At 47.1% G+C, this 19,762-nt stretch overlaps 2 protein-coding genes across 6 annotated transcripts in view; one reads left to right on the forward strand and one right to left on the reverse strand.

The window, feature by feature from the left end:
• CFAP298 (cilia and flagella associated protein 298) overlaps positions 1-18,616 on the forward strand; it is a 48,292-nt gene extending 29,676 nt beyond the window's left edge. For 2 of the 3 annotated variants that reach the window (XM_085873893.1, XM_085873892.1), the window contains 4 exons: positions 3,533-3,691; positions 3,963-4,094; positions 17,851-17,946; positions 18,193-18,616. In XM_085873893.1, coding sequence (XP_085730019.1) covers positions 3,533-3,691; positions 3,963-4,094; positions 17,851-17,946; positions 18,193-18,303 — 498 coding nt within the window. In that variant the 3' untranslated portion in view covers positions 18,304-18,616. Of the gene's footprint in view, positions 1-3,532; positions 3,692-3,962; positions 4,095-17,816; positions 17,947-18,192 lie in introns of all 3 variants that reach the window. The other variant, XR_015056241.1, reaches the window with a different exon arrangement.
• The window catches only part of FBXO22 (F-box protein 22), a 54,230-nt gene continuing 53,031 nt past the window's right edge, over positions 18,564-19,762 (reverse strand). For all 3 annotated transcript variants that reach the window (XM_085873891.1, XM_085873889.1, XM_085873890.1), the window contains one exon: positions 18,564-19,185. In XM_085873891.1, coding sequence (XP_085730017.1) covers positions 18,747-19,185 — 439 coding nt within the window. In that variant the 3' untranslated portion in view covers positions 18,564-18,746. The remainder of the gene's footprint in view (positions 19,186-19,762) is intronic.

Raw genomic sequence — 19,762 nt, forward strand, 5'->3', positions numbered from 1 at the left:
GATTGTTGCTGAGGAAGAATGGGAGGGGCGTTTTCAGAGCTCGTGAAAGAAATGTGTGTAAATGTGTCTGTCGTCAAGAAAAAAGCTTCCCATAAGAGAGGGGATCTCTTGTTACGAATTTGGAAGCCTTGTGCACACAGACATTCAGGTCCCCAGAGCTCAGTTATTTCGATAAGTAAATGTGGAAAGATAGCTCCCCTTTCCCTTGTTTACTGGGTAATTAAATGTACATGCGCTGTGAGTTATTTCTATAGATAGGATTTTTACACTTCGAACAACGATAACAATGCTACCTTCGCTCCATCCTGACGCCATAACGCTCACGACATTCTTCATGCTCTCGCCAGCAAGCGTGCGTGTGGGGGGAGCCTAACATAGGCATGGCGTCCCTCTAAGCCAATCGGCAAGGAGCGGGTGTCTCACCCGCCCTGTTTCCGACTCACCACGATCGCCATTAGGCATATGGCCAGAGGTGAGGACGTGGGCGGAGCCTCCTTCTCTTCGGCTCGAAGCTCCAGCCAATGAGCTGAGGGCGAGCAGTACACGCGCACCCTCGTCCAATCGGGAAGCCGCCACGAGTTGCGTGAGGACCCCTCGTCCAATCGGGAGGCGAGTGGTCAGGAAGAGAAGCCCCTCCCTCAAACGACAAGAGATAGATGGGACGGCGCGGTGTCGGGAGGGTCTGGTCTGCTGGAGCGCGGAACGCATCTCTCGACGCTGAGCGCGGAACGCATCTCTCGACGCTGAGCGCTGAACGCATCTCGCTGGTGCTGGGCTGGTCGCATCTTGATGCCGGTCTGGTACGCTCGTCTTGTCGAAGACCGCACGAGGCGGGAAGGTCCCTTTCATTTCTTTTGGGTGTGCGTCTGTCTGTGGGCCCGTCTTTAAGTAGAAACTGGATAAGTGCTTTTTGCCTTGTACAGACTGCATTTCTTATAATCGGATAACTCTGCTCCTTGCGTGCTCCCCCCTGCCCCCCCATTGTAAATAAATCCCCTGTTCAATGTTTCAGCTCGTTTTTGTGTTTCTCTCATTGGCTTAGCACGGTGCGTGTTGGGAAATTTGGGGAAGCGGCTAATTGTACATTCGGACCGACGGGACCTCGGTGACCATCCGCTCGGGTTACGCACGGGTCAAGCACGCATACGGCTCGTCGCGTACGAGTGCCGTCGAGGGTGTGAATACTCGGTAGTTCGCCACGTGGGCCTCTAGGTATTTTGAAGTTTGGAAAATATCCCTGTCCCACGTGGTTGATTTGTTGACGATTCGCGGTCCTCTCAGGGACCCGTACCTTTAGGAGTTTTCCGAAAGGTACGATCTCGAATCCGGGTGTTCAGTAGAGTCGACCCTACTGCTCCACCTAGCGGTCGTGCTCGCAGCGGATACCCTGCTCCACAACACTATCCTTTACCCTTCTCAACGCATCACATTTAAGATCCCATTAGACATGGGGATGGGGCTAATCTGAACATGCATTTAAGGAAATAACTGTCTGAGGACCTGGATGTGTGGATGCATTCATCAGACCGGATTCTGAAATCTGTAACAACATATATAAATCAGCTTTACGATGAAGTGTTCTGCTGCGTTGAAGTGGATTAAACATTCAAAGCAGATTATACAGTACATGGTCCTTCCCTTCTATAGTTTGTCGAAAGCCCCCACCTCTCTCTCTGACATATCATAACCTTCACAGCGTCGTGCTGCCGATGCAGCTTACTGAGTAAGGGCTATCCTGGGTGGTTTGCCATTGCCTTCCCAGCAGTAGCGAGGGCAGGAATTTGTAATTTCCTCATAGTGCCGGGGATAGCTTGCATACTCTTTCCAAAGAACATCCTGGGGTCTTAAACGTCCACCACCTAATGCCAGCAGATGGGATGCCCAGTTTAACGTCCATTTGAGGGACGGCACACACATTGATGAATCACCCTGCTTGTGAAACACCGGGATGACAGTTTATAGCTGGGCCAAGATTTGAACCCAAGCTAGCTTGACAGCTAAGAGGCAGTGTGCGTAATTCCACCCCATAATGCTCGCCCCAAGGCCCCCAAATTTCCTCCACTATTACATGATCTCTTATATCGTTTCTTTTTGTAAGCTGTCAATTTATTTCTTTTATAAATCATTCTGCAGCTCTGATTCACCAGCGAGTAAATAAAATAAATGCACGAGTCAGACATCCCTTTCCTCTGTTTTTTGCACTTGGTTTGCCACTATCAACAGTTTTCCTCTTGGAAGGCCATGGTTAAAAATCATTAAAGGCAATAATAACCAAAAACAAAGGAATTGATTACGATTAACATCGTACATGGAAGATTACACCGAAGGTAGTGTTACGGAGATAAGTCCAGTGGAGTACTGTGCGCACGCTGTATGTCTCAGTTACCACCTGCACTTACAGCAGCCCCCCTGATTTACAATTAAATGTGTAAAGTCAAATTATATGTGTAAAGTCGAAACTGTTCACAATAATGAATTTTATTGTCCATCCTTTTATGCTTTAGCGTCATTATTAACTGTGCACGAGAAACAATGAAAGGCTTGTGGTATGAGATAACCATCACAACTCGACTCAAAAACCATGATTGGTCGATAACTAAATCAGTACACAAGGGGTTGCCCGCGATTGGTCAAAACCCACGATATTTAAGGGTTTACTGTACTGCTAAATATCAGGGTTTCAAAAGTGTCAAAAAGGTTTGGTGTTCTACAGTGTTCAGGTATATAATTCAATTGAAATAAGAGACTTTAAAGGATGTAGAAAAAAAAATCCAGAAGTTTACTGCTGTAGATGGCAGTGTATATTACACCCCCTTATTTAACACATTACATTAGTTCTTCGTGCTTGTCACAACTCGGTCTAAAAATCTTGACTAACACCATTGTTGGACGAAACAACTCTCTGCTTGGCACTTCGTGTGGCAACAGCGCATGAATAAACCAGTCCACTGGTCTATGTTATGATGCAGGACTATTCACCACTCCTTCATGACAGATCTATGCCGTGGTAAAAACTAGCTAGCTCCGAGATCCACCGGCAAATGCAAACACTCAATATACATGCCATTATACAGTTTGCAGAGAATTCATTCATATAATTGGTTCACACCAATTTTAAATTCATTTACTCGAAAAGAGCTCTTTGAAGGACTTACGTGGGGTGTTCAAATTGTTCCACAATCTTTATGTTTACAAAACCCCAAAACATGCCAACAAGGGATAACGAGGTGTATGTGTAAATATAAGAACACTTGTATGTTTTTACACTCTAGTTATATTTCTAGATTTAAAAATGAATGCAAAGCATAGGAAGATACATTTGATGACCTCCACAAAAAACCCATATTGGGAACATTGCTAATTACAGTAGTGCACTTCACAGGTAACACGTGTACTGCTTATGGATAACTTATAAGAGATTGTCTTGTCTTAATGAGTGGAAATGTCATTTTCTGTCCCTGCCCCCCACTCCCCAACCTTTCAACTTCAACTTTGCAGGCTTGACACTTGTGTTCCTTCTATTTGTGTGCAGAAACAAGTGTTGGTCAATGTATGTGTAACAGAGGATGTGACCCAAGAAGCGATTGACTTGCTTCGTGGAGCAGTTACCATTGTCTACCCAATGGGTTTGCCTCCCCATGAGCCAGTCAGAGCAGAGCTGGAAAACCATGAGGATCTTGAAGGGTTGCAGGTGAAACTTATTTGCAGCAGATCTCTATTTACCCTTGAAGAAACTTAAAAAAAAAAAAATTTAATCAATAAAATGGATATAACTTCCTGAACTTTTCTACATTTACAGTCCAAGACAAAATGAATGAATAACCAAATAATAAACTGAATTGACACTTCATCTAATGAATGAGTAGTTTGACAAACTGACCTCCTCCCCACTGCCCCACACCCTTTGCCTAAACTCCTGGTTTATCTGGCTGCCCCCATACTCCCTTCCCCATTGAAACTAGGCTGGCTTGGAGGTGATTCCAGAAAATGAGGCACATCTCTGGTGGGCAGGAAAAGAGTTAGAAGCTGATAAGACCCTGAAGGATTATGTTGGTCCAAATGAAAAGACCAAGGCTATTGTGAAACTCCAGAAGGTATGTCAAGGGGGGAGGGGGGGCATGTTCTCCAGTTAATAACAGATAAATCTGTCAAAAGTTGTTGCATTACTCTCATTAGTACTTGTGGAAAACCTGGCACTTATTGCCAATAATACAGGACTTTCAAGATGACGAATGAATGCTCTGTAAATGAGGCTTTTTGCGCATTTTGCTGCATGTGTTTACACTAATTCGGTTTGGCTCGCCGGGTACTTTTAACCTGCCATTACAAGCGCAAAATGTGTGGCAATGGAACCAATTGAAAGTTTTTAAAACATAATTTTCAGCATTGACAATAGAGTGGCAATGAAAAATTTTGTCAACTATAATTGTCCTGTTTCTGAATACAAATCGGACTCACAGAAATAAAGGAAATACGAGAAATATTCGTGGATGATTCCTATAATTCAGTCAGGTTCCTATAATTTCCAGTTAATACAATTAGCTAGTGAGGCCGTGGTTATTAAAAAAAGCAAAAAAAAAACACACAGAAGCTTGTCCTTTCACCAAGAGATGCAAAAATCTAGTATTTCTCTTGTGGCAATGGAACCAAACAAAATATATATTTACAAGCCGGTAGGCGACGAGGGATCCGCTTGGATCAAAGTGCTGGATACGATGCTTTTCATTCTGACCGATCCACCGACGAAGATTCATTGCCAAAACCTATTGGTTCACATACAATTGTTCGTTTGCCTGGCAAGATTTTTCCTATTGCGTATTTTGCCAACTGGCACTCATAAAAAATGACGGTAAATGGATACCCTCTATTTGAAGGACTACCATTTGAAAAATAAAACCTAAATCAAAAATCGGCTCGAGTAAAATTTTCTAAATATCTCGGTGTTTAATTCCGAAGTCTCATTTCTCCATATTCAAAACTGTAGGACAAGTATTGAAAATAGTGAACGTGGTTTTTCAGCCGCTGCATAGCAACGAAACTCAAACGCGCACACTCCCAGCCCATATGGCACCTGCTCGCCAAGTTTCATCGAAATCGGTTTGCTGGTTTGTGCTGTGGAGCCTCACGTTGCAGACACACACACACACACACACACACACACACACACACACACACACACACACACACACACACACACACACACACACACACACACACACACACACACACACACACACACACACACACACACACACACACACACACGCACACACACACAACCCGACAATAAGGGATATCTAGCGAATCCAATAACAGCACTCACAACCCATGCAACTCCCACTCCCTCCCCCCAAACATGATTCATGGTATATATCAGCATTATAAACTTATCTTGTGCATCGACAAGCTTCAGATATGATCTTCCCAAATTCCATCGGTATTAAGAAGCACTAAGGTTTGGGTAGAACGCACCATGTACGAACCTTCAGCCTTTCACGGGTCCATATCGTTGGTTGGAAGTTTTCAGTATGGACAGCAAGATATCAAGTTTTTGGATAAGTTGATCAGGAAGTTCTCCAAACCTTTCGTTGTATTGACGCATACCCCTTCCTCGCAGGTGCGTTTACAAGTACTTTCGACTTCTATAAAAGGTTTTTTTTTTAGTCATTTCATTCTCCAATCCTTGTTTGGCAGGCATGAAATATGTCCAGGTCACCCCGATTGACTTCATCACGAGGAGTTTCTGCGCATGCCCGCCAGACAATCTGGGGCAGATTATATCATTTTGACAGTACCGTATTGTTTGGCAATGAGATTGTTACAAAATTATCATTGCATTTCCTGCATTTCCTGCAAATACCTGGTGTTGGCGTCGTGGTTAGGATAGCGGCTTGGGATCCAAAAGGTCCTGAGTTCAAGCCCCATTGGCCGCTTGAATTAATACACACCAGGAGGTTGACTCAGCCTGTCATCCTTCCGAGGTCGGCGAAGTGAGTACCAGTATACTGGGCCCGGTGTATACCCGGTTAAAATAGGTGTACCATATCCCTGTGTCGTAAGAGGTGACTAGGGTTGCGTCAGGAAGGACATCCGGCGTAAAAACATGTGCCAAATCATTATGCGGATCATACGGATGATCCGCTGTGGCGACCCCTAACGGGAGCAGCCGAAAGAGGAAGAAGATTGCATTTCCTGCATATACCTTAACAAAACTATCAAACTTGATTAAATATGCTTTTTCTCTATGTTAGTTTTAAATCTGCTTTCATGTTGTAACCATATTTCATCGAGTACAGCTTATTGGAGATGTTCCCAGAATTCTGCAAATTAGCAAATCTCCACTTTTGCCTCAAAATTGGAAACTATGCTTTCAAGTCTTTGTTCACTGATGACACACGAATTACAACCACAGACAATTGAGTGATTTTCTATATTCTTTGCAAGTCCTTTTCTCCTGACGGGGTGAAGAGCTTGCTGTCAAACCTCGACTCAGATTCTGCAACCGGTCCAGACGGCATCAGCCCACGTTTCCTAAAAACCTGCTCCTCTGCTCTTGCTCACCCTCTCTGTTCCATTCACCCTCACATTTGCTCAAGGTCATCTGCCCACTGTTTGGAAATAAGCAAACATTGCCGCTCCACATAAAAAAGTGCAAAAACAGTTCCCTGCAATGACAGCTCAATCAGCATTCTCCCAATCATCAGCATGGTTATGTAATCCATCATCGCTTCAGACAATAAATCCTTCCTCTTCTATGCCTTGATTTCCGATCATCAAATTGGTTTTAGACCAGTTCACTCTACCCTGGATATGCTGCTTCTGCTCTCCCAACAATGGATGGAAGTCCTCAATACCAGACATGAAATTAGAGCCATCTCCCGAGACATATTGTGTGCTTTTGACACGGTCTGGTACCCTGCCCTGCTCACAAAATTCTCTTCCTATGGTATCCAACGCCATCTCCACTCATGGCTCGCAGACTTCCTCTCCTGTCGCAGCCAACGTGTGGTCCTAAATGGAGTTCTCTCATCCCCTCTTCCTGTCCAGGCTGGAGTTCCTCAAGGCTGTGTTCTGGGCCCTGTTCTTTTTCTGGTTTTCATCAATGATCTCTCCGACTCTCAGGAAAATCCTCTTTATCTCTTTGCTGATGACCCCACTCTCTGCCGTACCATCTGTCATCTCTCAGACCTGCAAGCAGCAGCTTCTTAGCTCCTTGCAAATCTGGAGAAAAATCACAAACTGCACCATGTGGAACTTGTCTTTCAATCTGGACAAATCTCACACTCTCACTATGTCTGTCCGAAAGGACCGTTTGGAAACTTCCCCACCCCCACCTCCATCTACTTTCTCAACAATCCTCTGGAAGGAGTCCTTTCTTTCAAGCTTCTGGTCTCACTTTCTGCCATGATCTTTCCTGGGAAAGCCACATTTCCAACCTGGCCTGCAAAGCCAGTCGCCGACTGGGAATCCTCCATCGTGCAGTCCTTCCTCGGCCCACCTGAGCTTCTGACCACACACAAAGCTTTCGTCCACAGCCTGAAAGAGAACTACCCTCCCCTCTGGGCTGGTGCTCCTGCCTCACCTTTCTTGGCTTCACGCTCTGAAAACCAAGGCATTTCAGATCATTTGTATCTCCCGCGATAAGGCTGAGGTTTTGGGCCTCTCACCGCAGACAGGTCGGTGGTCTGGTATTTCTATCTTCTACCGTCTGCTCTCCGGTCTGCCCCCACCCCCCCCCCGCTGTCTGCAATATGTTCCCCCCCCCTTCCGCTCACCTTCACTCTTTTATTTCTCTTTTTTTCCCACCTTTGGAATAAACTCCCACACTCTCTTCAATCCCATTCTTCCCTCCAGGTCTTCAAAACAGCTGTTCACCACCATGTCTTATCTTCCCCCATCCAAAATATCGATCTTTTCTTCCCCCGTTGATCACCCCAATCCGACCTCATTCAAATTCCCTGCTTTCCTTCCTGAAAGTCCCTGTAATGTCCATCTTGTATACCCCGTGTTCCCCGCCCCATCCCTCTCCCTTCGACAGATCTCCTAATGTCTGTTCCCCATTGTTTTGTACTTCCCTCTTGTCTCATGACCCCCTTGCTGCACGTTGTGTGTTAGTTCTCATACGAGCCTCGACAATGTATACAAAAAAAAAAAAACATAACCTTTTTCACCTTCGGTGGTGGAGGTAATTATCTCATCCCTGCATCTGACACCAACCATCACACTCCTCCGAATGATGTAGAGGCCTGTTACTCTGCCAATCTGAATGCCAGCCCATACCATCATGTTGGCCAATGGCACAATTAGCAAATCACTTCAAACCTCATCTTCATACTCAAGCACACCCATCGTTGAAGTCACGGCAGAGTCCAGATTCATCAATACAAAAGTCATGGTGTCAACGGTGCACTTTTCAGTTGTGATATTTTGCCCATTGCATGCACTGCTGTCAATGGTACTGTTGGAGGGATGTGGAACAATGGTCTTCTGGACATCAAAACCCTGGGGCAGAAAGCATGCTCTGAATTGTCTGGGTCAAAATTCAATTGTGGATTGCTCTTTACAGGTCATTCTAAAGATTGTGTTGTTAAAAAGCAGTTCCTTCTGGAAAGGGTGATAAGTAAACAATCTTCATGGGGTTGTAACACTTGCGTGACCTGAGCGGTCTATACATGAGCTATCCAATCTGACTGCACTTTTTAAGTGCCCAAGAAATGACACTGTCATCAACATCACACTGAAAAGCAGCAGCAGTCTTGGTCACCTCTCCCCCTTCCTCACTTTGAACCATCCCAATGGCGTGAGCCAACTCATCTGGCAAGAAATGGCACTTCATTATTCCATAACCGACACAGACCAGATGTGAACACAGATTCTGTGAAAAACGTGACTTGCACATGCATTTCCAGGATCACTCAGTTCAGGTGAAGATAAATGTAACATGGTGTATGTCCAATTTCTTAATCAGGTTTTTTTTTCCTCAATAGCTATGGTTTGTATACAAATGACTAAAACACTTCTGAATTGTGAAACCATCCCTTATTTTAGCTTTACAATGGTTGCTTTTTTGTGAGGAGTATGTTTACTTCCACCACCGAAGGTGAAGGAGGTTATGTTTTCACTCCTTTCTGTCTGTTTATTTGTGTATAGGATATCTCAAAAAGTTGTGGATGGATCCGGATGAAATTTTGTGGACAGGTTCGGTGTGTGACAAGGACGAACTGATTAGATTTTGATGAAGTTCCGGATCTGACTACGAGAATTTTTAAACTGATTCTTCACCATTGAGAGATAGGGCCAAAAAGGATATATAGCACGATATGTCAAAAAAGTTGTGGACGGATTCGGATGAAACTTGGTGGACAGGTTGGCTGTGTGACAAGGAAGACTTTATTCGAATTTGGTGAAGATCCGGATCAGACTACGAATAGGTGAATCCGTATGTATGAATATGGGAGTTAGAGGCAAAAATGAGACAATTAAAATTGAGCAACGGAAGACAACAGGAAGGTGAGGAAAGAAATGATGGACGGGGAGAGTCAGAGGAATGGGGAAAGTTTGGGAGGAGTTAAGAGTAACGGAGGAAAGGGCATGCATGGAATGTACCCAGGTGGGGGCAATAATTCCTTCATGTTTACATATTGTTGTGATTTCCCGCCCGTCGGCGTGCGAACGACCACGTCTAACCAATCGCGGTCGCTTCGCCCACCGAACGGACAATCCAGTCGTGGCTTTCCGGGTCAACGCCGGAAACCAGCCACGGGTGTGTTTTTAACCACACCAGAACCTGTCCGCGCTCTACCCGCGCTGCAGGGTCCGATCGCCAAATCTTCGATTTACCTAATTATTCGCGTGGGTAGGTTACCGAGAGATTGTACCTCAACGGGACCGCTTGGAAACGAGCGGCTTAAGCAGCTCGCTTCCTTTTGGGATAACCGAGCGGGGTATTATCGCGCAGTCCCATTGGACCCGATCACTTTACCGGCGATTTAAAAACCAACTATATTCCGAGTGCAAGATGACAGCTCAATTAAGGGAAGAGGATGCAACGAACAGGTTTACATTCACACAAGGACATTTATTATAATAAAGCACGTATGCAATTAAACAAGGCAAAACACGTATGCAATTATACAAGCAACAAAAGCACGACAAAAGAACTACAACTGTCTACTTATTATGTACAGTCACTTGCACTTAACAGCAGTTCCTACTTATGAGACGGGCCCACGGACACACGTACACACACGTACACACACGTACACACACACACACACACACAAGAAATGATGGCAGAGGCCTTTAATAACGGGTTCCAGCTCGGACAGGTGAGCTGAAACCCAGAACCTATCTCGAACCTCTCCACCTCGTGTGGTCTTCAAGTTGTTAGGACCTGGGCTCCAGCAAGAGCGAGCTGGATCTAATCGCCGTGAGCTGCGATCCTTCCCGAGCTCCCGCGAATCCACCCGCGCTTCTCAACACATGCTGGTGAGACGAGGCGCCGATCCTTCCCGTCGATGCGTCGCTTCCCCGAGGAACCACCTCCAAGAAGAGGTCGATGAGTCGCACCAAGCCGGGAACCAAAATGGAGAACAAAGAGCTCCACAAACCAAGAAGAAGAAGCCACCACTCGCAGCTCGAGCCGAGCAACCGGTTTAACTTTCTTCCAAACAAAGCAGCTCGAAGCAAAAAGCTCTCCCGAGCCAAGCAGAAGACGAAGCTCACTGAACCACCAAAGCAAAAAGCCTCCAAAAAGCCTCCTCCTGAGCCAGGCCTCAGCCGAAGCTCACTAAGCCAGCCGAAGCAAAAAGCTTCCGAAGGCCTCAACCCTAACGCAAGCCAAGCAGGACCCAACGGTCTGCTGAACGAACTCTCTGCCGAAGCAAAAAGTTTACAACTCCAACTCCCGCCCACGAACAAAGAAAATATCTCCTCTTATCCTTCTCCGCCCCCCTCCCCCACGCCCGGCGTGACTCATGCCCTCATGATCCATCCCCCGCTCAACCACGGGTGGGAGGGAGTTGTTGACATCATGAATCACGTGACGGCAGGGTGGTTCTTCCTCTTCGCAGAAGAGGGGGAGGGATGTCTCCATTGTTCATTCCCTAACTATTAAATCGATCCGCAGCGCATCTAATCGATTTCTGAACATTTAAACAATTAAAGGTGAGCTCTCGAGGGAACAAGCACTTATCGACATAGCTGACTAAAGGAACCTGTATGTTGTGTGCAATCGAATTCCAAATTCGTAACACTACCCCCTCCCCTTTTTACAGACTCGTCCCGAGTCGTCAAATTTTCGTGTGACCAGCATGTGTAAAAGTTTTCCCCGAGTACGTTCTACCTTCGGATCCCTGAGTGCCACATTTCTTTATACGTGTCCCAAAAATAAATAACCTAATGCGCCGCGTAACTAACTAAACAAACTCTCAGACTCATTCGGACAACTTAACTAAAATTGCCGGCGCTAAAACAAACATGCAGGTGAGGTTCCACGAATTTACAATTTTCACTCAACTTATCCATTACTTAACCATGGCCCAGGACCTGTGATCTGTGAAAGGGAAAAGGTAAAAGTCATTACAAAGTCATTGATGCAGGGGAATGGATGGAGATGGTCGCAAAACACAAATGAGCATGATGGATGCACGGGCTGCCTGCAGGGCAGTCCTTGCAAAACTGGATGGTCCTGGCGCACATGGTGATGGATGGACACAGGGGCAAACGCAAACAAGGGCTAGCAGGCATGGGGTCATGGCAGAGGCAGGCAAACGAGGCATGGCAAGGCAAGTCCATGCAGAACAGGCAGCTGCAGAACAACAGGCCGGCAGGTGAAGCTGGTCGGCTTCTGGTGTTGTTTGAAGGCGGGCTCGGACCTAGCCTACTGTCTCCCCCCACTCTATCGCCTTTGCCTGTCTCTGTCCATACCCACTCCCTTAATTTGCCACACAACACAATAACATTTTGCCCCTCTTTATTTTTATTATTTCCCTTTTATAATTGTCTCCCTAAACCCATTTATCGTCATTGTCCAGCTAACCTATCCTGTCAACCTGGCCAACTCCCAACCCCTACGTTCCCTCTCTGGAGGGGAATAGGGAGAGACTAGCGTCCTGTCTCAAGGCCCAACGAAGCCTCAGAATGGCCTCCTCAGAGTTCAGCGATCTACCAAGGTGAATCCAGCGACCTACAACGAGCGAAGGGATGGATGGTGCGAAGAGGTACATCTAACTATCCTAGCATTCATTAACCTGAAACTACCCCGGGGCTTTCCAAAAACGCCTCACATTTTAAAACTATCGGTTCTAAAAACCATGATTCCCATCGCCTGTGTTGGTGTCCGTTATAAATTTGGGCCTTGCCCTCAAATTTTCATTCGTGCCCTCGCACAATTTCCTGGCTGGGCAGCGTGGCTCAACTGGCAGGAACTCCCCCTCTGCCGAACTCCAACCATGGCACCCCCAGGCCCGCAGGCTGCCTCCAAGCCCAGCTGCTCCCTATAAACGTGGGGGTTGCCCTCTCTGGCATTGCTCCCCTCCGATGCCCACGTGGCGTGTTGATGCCCCAGGTCCCTTTCCGAGGGTCGCCCGTGCCCACTACACTGCCCCCGTGGCATTCTGGTGCTACGGGTCCCGTTTCCGACGGGTCGCCCGTGCCCACTACACTATCCCGGCCCCTCTTGGGCCCTTGGCCTACTCTGGGCGACTCGTCCGGTGCCCGGGGTGCCCACGAAACAAATACTCAACTATCCACAGCCACGCTCCCAGCCGGTCCATTAACTCTTGCACCCCTCCAAACGGGTTTCGTGCCTTCTCTCGACACCAACAACAAAACGACCTCCTGTTAGTGAATTTGAATAACCCACTAGCTAACATTAAACTGACCCCGGGGTCACTTGGGTGGGAATCACTCCTCCTCCCAACCAGTCATTTGCACCATGCATACCACATTCGCTCCACTCGCACACTCGGGCCCACTGTCCCACACTCTTTCCTCACACACTTTCTATTTCGCAACTCACTCCAACACTCCACACTGCCATCCTTCTAACTAAATCCCCTGACTAACCCGTGCTCCCTCGTCATCCCTTATTCTGATGCACGTTCCATTTACTCTACGTAGCTAAGCTACGTCTCCACTAAACATTTCCAGTCTGTCCATGTCTCCAAAAATATACAACAAATCCCATTTCCTAAATCTAAACTGAAATCCCTCTACCTCATCCATTCCACGGGCTCCATGAGGCCTCAATTCACGTCCCCATGAAGCCGGTCTAACTATGGCTAACCCATCCTTCTAACTAGTAGTTCCTGTGCCCCCGGACAGGGGGGTCTTCCACACCTTGCCCAGGGAATCCTGTTCACCTGAAGTGGCGAGGCTTGCTTTTTTTTTTTCATGCGCACACCAGCGCGGCAACTCGCAACCTGCGCTCTTTCCCTGTGACGTCATGGCAGCTGTTCGTGCATCTCGTCCCTCCTCGGATGGTACCATCCGGCAGGGATTTCCCTTCTGCCGAATTCCAACCCTGCAGCCACGACGTCACCCTGCGCGTCAAAAACAAGCCTCGCGTTTTGAGGGGTTCCTCACGCGAACACGTGCTCTGCTCGTCGGAGCTTCACACACATGCCCGCCTGGAGAACCCATCCGGTCCAAATCCATTATCCAGCCTACCTTCTGTCCGTCCACGGGATCGGCTAATGCACCGCGTGCGTTTACGGACCGGCCTTCACTCGCGTAGCCGCGCACGTAGCGGCCTTGTGCGTTGTACGGCACTGACCCCGCTCGCGCTGCCCTGCAAACCCAGCACGGTCCCCAATGCAGCTACGGCCGCTACTCGGCCTTTGTCCACCGTCAGGCACCGTCGTCGTCGCACTCTCGCACACAAACTTCCACGTGCCACGACGCTCACACACCTCGCCATGACACTTGAAAATGCAGTTGCATGTTTGCGCATGCCAACTGAAATCTCCCTCACATACAGCACTCACACACGCGGGGTCTCTCACACACGCTGTTCCTTCCACCCTCGGTGTTTCTCTCACACACTTCGAAACCACACACGCTGTTTCCCTCGCACACTCTGTTCCTTCCACACTCGGTGTTTCCTTTACAAATGGCGTGCTGAAAGGCACGCATTTCGGCACACTCGCTACCAGGCACACCATATCACTCACACACGCGGTTTCCCTCACATACGGGGAATCTCTTACACACACCATAACACTCATGCTATGCGTGCTTTCCAGCACGCATTTCGGCTCACTCGTACGTACACACACACACACACACCGGGACAACCACGCTGGGGATTTGCGTCACCACAAGGGTTCCCGGGGCCTTCATACCCCCCAAGCTTCGTGTGCACCCGTCAACAGCACTCGCCCCCTCGAACTCGCTTGACACGACCGAACCCACCTGGTCGAGATCCGCTTCAAGGGAGCATAGCGTCTCCCCTTGTTCCTGGAGGAGGCTATCCGGATGCTTGCACCGGGTCATGACACATTCCCCGAGCTCCCCCTCATCGTCCTCCACTACCTCCATGTGTGTATGCTCGTCTTTACTTTCGTGTTTATCGTGTTATCTCTCCTCTACCGTTTCTACCTCCCGTGTTATTCCTTTTATTATTTCCGTCGTCTCTACGTGTCTTGCCATACACGTCTCCGTCACCCCATTTAATTTTTCCCTCTGTGTTACCGTCACTTTCTCTGTCACCTGCACGAGTCTCGTCTCACACGTCCCCCGTATTAATTTGTCCTCCACCGCGGGGCCGACAGTCCACACTCCCCCTCAGCTCGCTCGCTCTAGCACGTGGCGCCGCCATTATGCCCGCCTGCAGGCATCGCCCCGCACGCCGCATTTCACCCCGCAGTTGTTGCATATTCCCATCCATATTGATATTCAAGCCATTTTTCATTTCCTTCATTTGCTGCGCATTTTCATCCATTTTTTTATTCATTGCTTGTGTGATCATCTCCACCATTCGTGTGATGACCGATGGCTCCAGCTGGACCGATCCGCCATTGTCGGCCACGGTTTCGCTGGGGAGCGGGGAGGGACCTTGACGGAGGAGGGGAGGGGGTGTCATCCACCACGGCCTCTGCCGCTGTGCCCATTTCGGGTTCTGGGTTCGTTTGTGGGGGATGTTCAACCTGCATAACGGAGCTTTCGTCCTGGGCCAAAGACTCTAACAATACATCTATTTCTAAGCCACCCTGCTCCCGTTCGCCTTGAACCGCCATCTTGCTTATCGGAATAATTTTAAATGCTCGCAATTTGATGGGAATCGAGGCGGGATGGATTCGAATCCCACTCCTGACACCAGTGTTGTAAATTTCCCGCTCGTCGGCGTGCAAACGACCGCGTCAAAATAGCGGTCGCTTTGCCCACCGAACGGACAATCCAGTCGCAGCTTTCCGGATCAACGCTGGAAACCAGCCACGGGTGTATTTTTAACCACACCACAACCTTGTCCGCGCGCTGCAGGGTCTGATCGCCAAATTTTCAATTTACCTAATTATTCGTGTGGGTAGGTTACCGAGAGATTGTACCTCAACGGGACCGCTTGGAAACGAGCGGCTTAAGCAGCTCGCTTCCTTTTGGGATAACCGAGCGGGGTATTATCGCGCAGTCCCATTGGACCCGATCACTTTACCGGCTATTTAAAAACCAACTATATTCCGAATGCAAGATGGCGGCTCAATTAAGGGAAGAGGACGCAACGAACAGGTTTACATTCACGCAAGGACATTTATTATAATAAAGCACGTATGCAATTAAACAAGGCAAAACACGTATGCAATTATACAAGCGACAAAAGCACGACAAAAGAAGTAAAACCGTCTATAGTCTATACGAAATGCAATGCAAACATTTACAGCACACAAAGCACTTAACAATTTCCTACTTATTAGACGGGCCCACGGACACACGTACGCACACACACACACCCAAGAAATGGTGGCAGAGGCCTTTAATAGCGGGCTCCAGCTCGGAGGACAGGTGAGCTGAAACCCAGAACCTATCTCGAACCTCACCACCTCGTGTGGTCTACAAGTTGTTCGGACCCGGGCTCCAGCGAGAGCGAGCTGGATCCAATCGCCGTGAGCTGCAATCCTTCCCAAGCTCCCGCGAATCCTCCCGCGCTTCTCAACACGTGCTGGCGAGACGAGGCGCCGATCCTTCCCGTCGATGCTTCGCTTCCCCGAGGAACCACCTCCAAGAAGAGGTCGATGAGTCGCACCAAGCCGGGAACCAAAATGGAAAACATAGAGCTCCACAAACCAAGAAGAAGAAGCCACCACTCGCAGCTTGAGCCGAGCAACCGGCTTAACTTTCTTCCAAACAAAGCAGCTCAAAGCAAAAAGCTCTCCCGAGCCAAGCAGAAGCCGAAGCTCACTGAACCACCAAAGCAAAAAGCCTCCAAAAAGCCTCCTCCCGAGCCAGGCCTCAACCGAAGCTCACTAAAGCCAGCCGAAGCAAAAAGCTTCCGAAGGCCTCAACCCTAACGCAATCCAAGCAGGACCCGACGGTCTGCTGAAGCAAAAAGCTTACTACTCCAACTCCTGCCCACGAACAAAGAAAAGATCTCCTCTTATCATTCTCCGCCCCCCTCCCCCACACCCGGCTTGACTCATGCCCTCGTGATCCATCCCCCCGCTCAACCACAGGTGGGAGGGAGTTGTTGACATCATGAATCACGGGACGGCAGGGTGGTTCTTCCTCTTCGCAGAAGAGGGGGAGGGATGTCTCCATTGTTCGTTCCCTAACTATTAAATCGATCCGCAGCGCATCTAATCGATTTCTGAACAATTAAACAATGAAAGATGAGCTATCTAGGGAACAAGCACTTATCAACATAGTTGACTGAAGGAACCTGTATGTTGTGTGCAATCGAATTCCAAATTCGTAACACTATGAAACTAGACAATATTCATCGAATACTTACTCTGTGCAGTCTTGAGAAAGACTTGGTGTGAGCAGACTCCTCTGGCAGTGAATTTGTAATTGCATCTATTCAACACTTCTTAGGTAAATGTGTACATATTATAATTTGAAAAGTCTGCTAGAGAGTACATACATTCATAAGCCCTAATAAAGTAGCCTTTATTCTTGTTCGAGTGATTTCATAACTACCAAGGCTGATAAAGACGCCAGAATATATCGCTAAAGTATAAATCGGGAGATCGTTAAAATGCCAAATTGTACTTGACCTTCTCCACGAGCCAAGCACAAGGCTGGAGCGATTACAATAATTCTAATTTCTAACGGTTTTCGACGTACGCTCAGATATGCTCGATATCAAATGGTCATGTAACGTGGTAAAGTTTCAATTTATCTGTTGAACGGTTTTCAATGTACGCTCTTTAACAAAATGCAAACACGTACGTATGTATGCAACCGATCGCTGAACCCCGCTTTTCGCTTCGCGAGCTCATACATATATGGTTCCTACAGCTATGTGTGTCGAGTAGGATAGTGCTAAGGTGGCACATTTACATTTGAGCCACGTCATCTGGGTTGATTCTCAGCCTTGAGTATAAACTCAGATTGGAGCTTCACAGGTAGGATGTTGCATCACAAAGAGTGCCATCTTTCAGCTTGGGATAGACCTTTAACTGGGGACCCATCTGCTCCCATTAGTTAAAGGGTGTTAAAGATTCCATCGTGTCTTTTCATGCCGAGCGAGTCATCGTTGGCACCCAAGCCAAATTTCTAATTCCTGCCCTGACTGTTGCTGGGAAGTCAAGGGCAAACTACTCTGCAATGTAATCTTTAGCATGAGACTGCTTTTGTATCACTGAACCTGTTTGAAGCAGAACACCAGAGTGAGAGAGAGATGGTTGTGTGCAGAGAGGGCAGGGCCCACCAGCACGAGAGCCTGTGGTCAGTGAGGAGGAGAAGAAACGGATGATGTTACATGCACATCGCCGACAACAAGAGCTGCAGGTTAGATTCTTACACTGCCTACTACTAGTTTTCAATGAATAATTTTGGTAGAAAATGACGATATCCCGTAATACCCATAAATGTTAATTATAGATCTCAAATTGCACCTGCTGCACTGCTCTGAAAAATTCCAATTGTTGCTGCAAAAGGAGCCAAAATAATTTGGGTGCTTTTATATGATGGCTCGATGCTTTTGGAGAAGCAAGATGATGATACCATTGTGTGAGCGATATTGTCTCTCTGCAGCGGTTGGAAGAAGATGACTCAGATTCTTACCTGTGTACGGCTTGGGCTGACAAGTATACCCTCAAGCGGCAATTCCAGGGTGTCAACGATATCAAGTGGGCCCCTCATTAAATCTTATATTTTGAAATAAATTCCTGAGTGGGGCATTCACAACTATATAATATAGTACTATGTCATGAAACAGCAAGCCCTCTTTAACCATGAATGGTCTTTGTAGAATCATCTACTTTGTTTGACTACAGGATGTGATGGAGTGTTATTTCTGATTAGACAATTTTTTGAAATTTTGTTGTGACTATTGTTGTTGCATGTCAGGAACTCTTAAAAAAAAATTACTTGCTGTGTACCAATTTCCATTGAACCATAACATATCCACATGTTATACTGTTTATTTACAGAAATAAATTTAACTGTCTTCTCCAAATCTATGGAGTATAGTAAATATACAGTGGACTTCAGCCAGGCACATCCCGAAAAATGTGCACATTACAACAAGGTGTAGCCGTATCTGCTGCAGTTGGCCTGCATCAGAGGTGTGGCCAGAGACTGACAATTCAATTGGTTGTTTGCTGATTATCATTAATAGTAGAGCTCGCTGTGAGTGCGGGTTCTCCAAAATGTAAAAAGACAAATGCAGTTGTGAAACTGTGGGAGAGTTTCTGGCTGCTTCCATCCTTGGAGCTCAAAGTATCCTGAAGGTTCCAAACATCGCGGCTCCGCCCAAACTCCCCATTCCCAAAGAATCCAAACAATGGTGTTTTTGGATACACACTATGGAAGGCATCTGCTTCCACGTTAAAAAGGCGATTATAGTATGTTTGGCCACGTCCCACACAAGAAAACATGAGGGCAAGTGTGGGTGTTGGCTCCAATGCTGTCCCACGAAGTTGGCTCTTGGCTTGCTCAAAGGATGACACATCCGAGTCGAGCAATAAAGATGCAGCACGAACAGCTGGGCCAGATATGGATATGCACAGGCCACCAGCTTCGCCACTGCAAACATAAAACACACCCAGATAAACCATTTCAACATGTGGTGGAAGAAAAATGCACCAAAAATAACTGGTTTTATTCCAAAAATGCCTTCACCAGTAAGGACGATTTGGGTGGTACTAACAAATTACCAATTTACCCAAGGCATGAAGGATTCATGACATCTATTAAAAAGTTGCTTCAAGCTTCAAGCTTCAAGAGTTATACTATAATGAATTATAGCTTCAAGAGAAATACAAGTCACCAAGTAGAACTGTCCTGAAATTGTTGGAATTGATAAACACGGATGGAGCATATATGTGCACCTCGTGAAAGGAAAACCCAGTACACAACTTCACATCTCCATGTTATGAAACAGGACTTTAACACAATTTTTTGGAAAACAGAGTCTAGGCTCATGGAGTACCGACAACACAATAAACCAGTAGAGAACAGAACTAAAACAACAATGGAACTAGGGGGAGAAACACACAGCAGGGTAGTGGCACAAAATATGAGAGCTCAAGGAAGAAAGGACTTGGGGGAAGAACAAGAGGAAGCGAATGGTGGGGGGTAGGGAAGAGTTGAACAAGATGTA

The sequence above is a fragment of the Eptatretus burgeri genome, chromosome 3 (assembly GCF_056783735.1).
Source record: "Eptatretus burgeri isolate ZD-2024b chromosome 3, Ebu_testis_v1, whole genome shotgun sequence".
In the NCBI taxonomy this organism is placed as follows: Eukaryota; Metazoa; Chordata; class Myxini; order Myxiniformes; family Myxinidae; genus Eptatretus; species Eptatretus burgeri.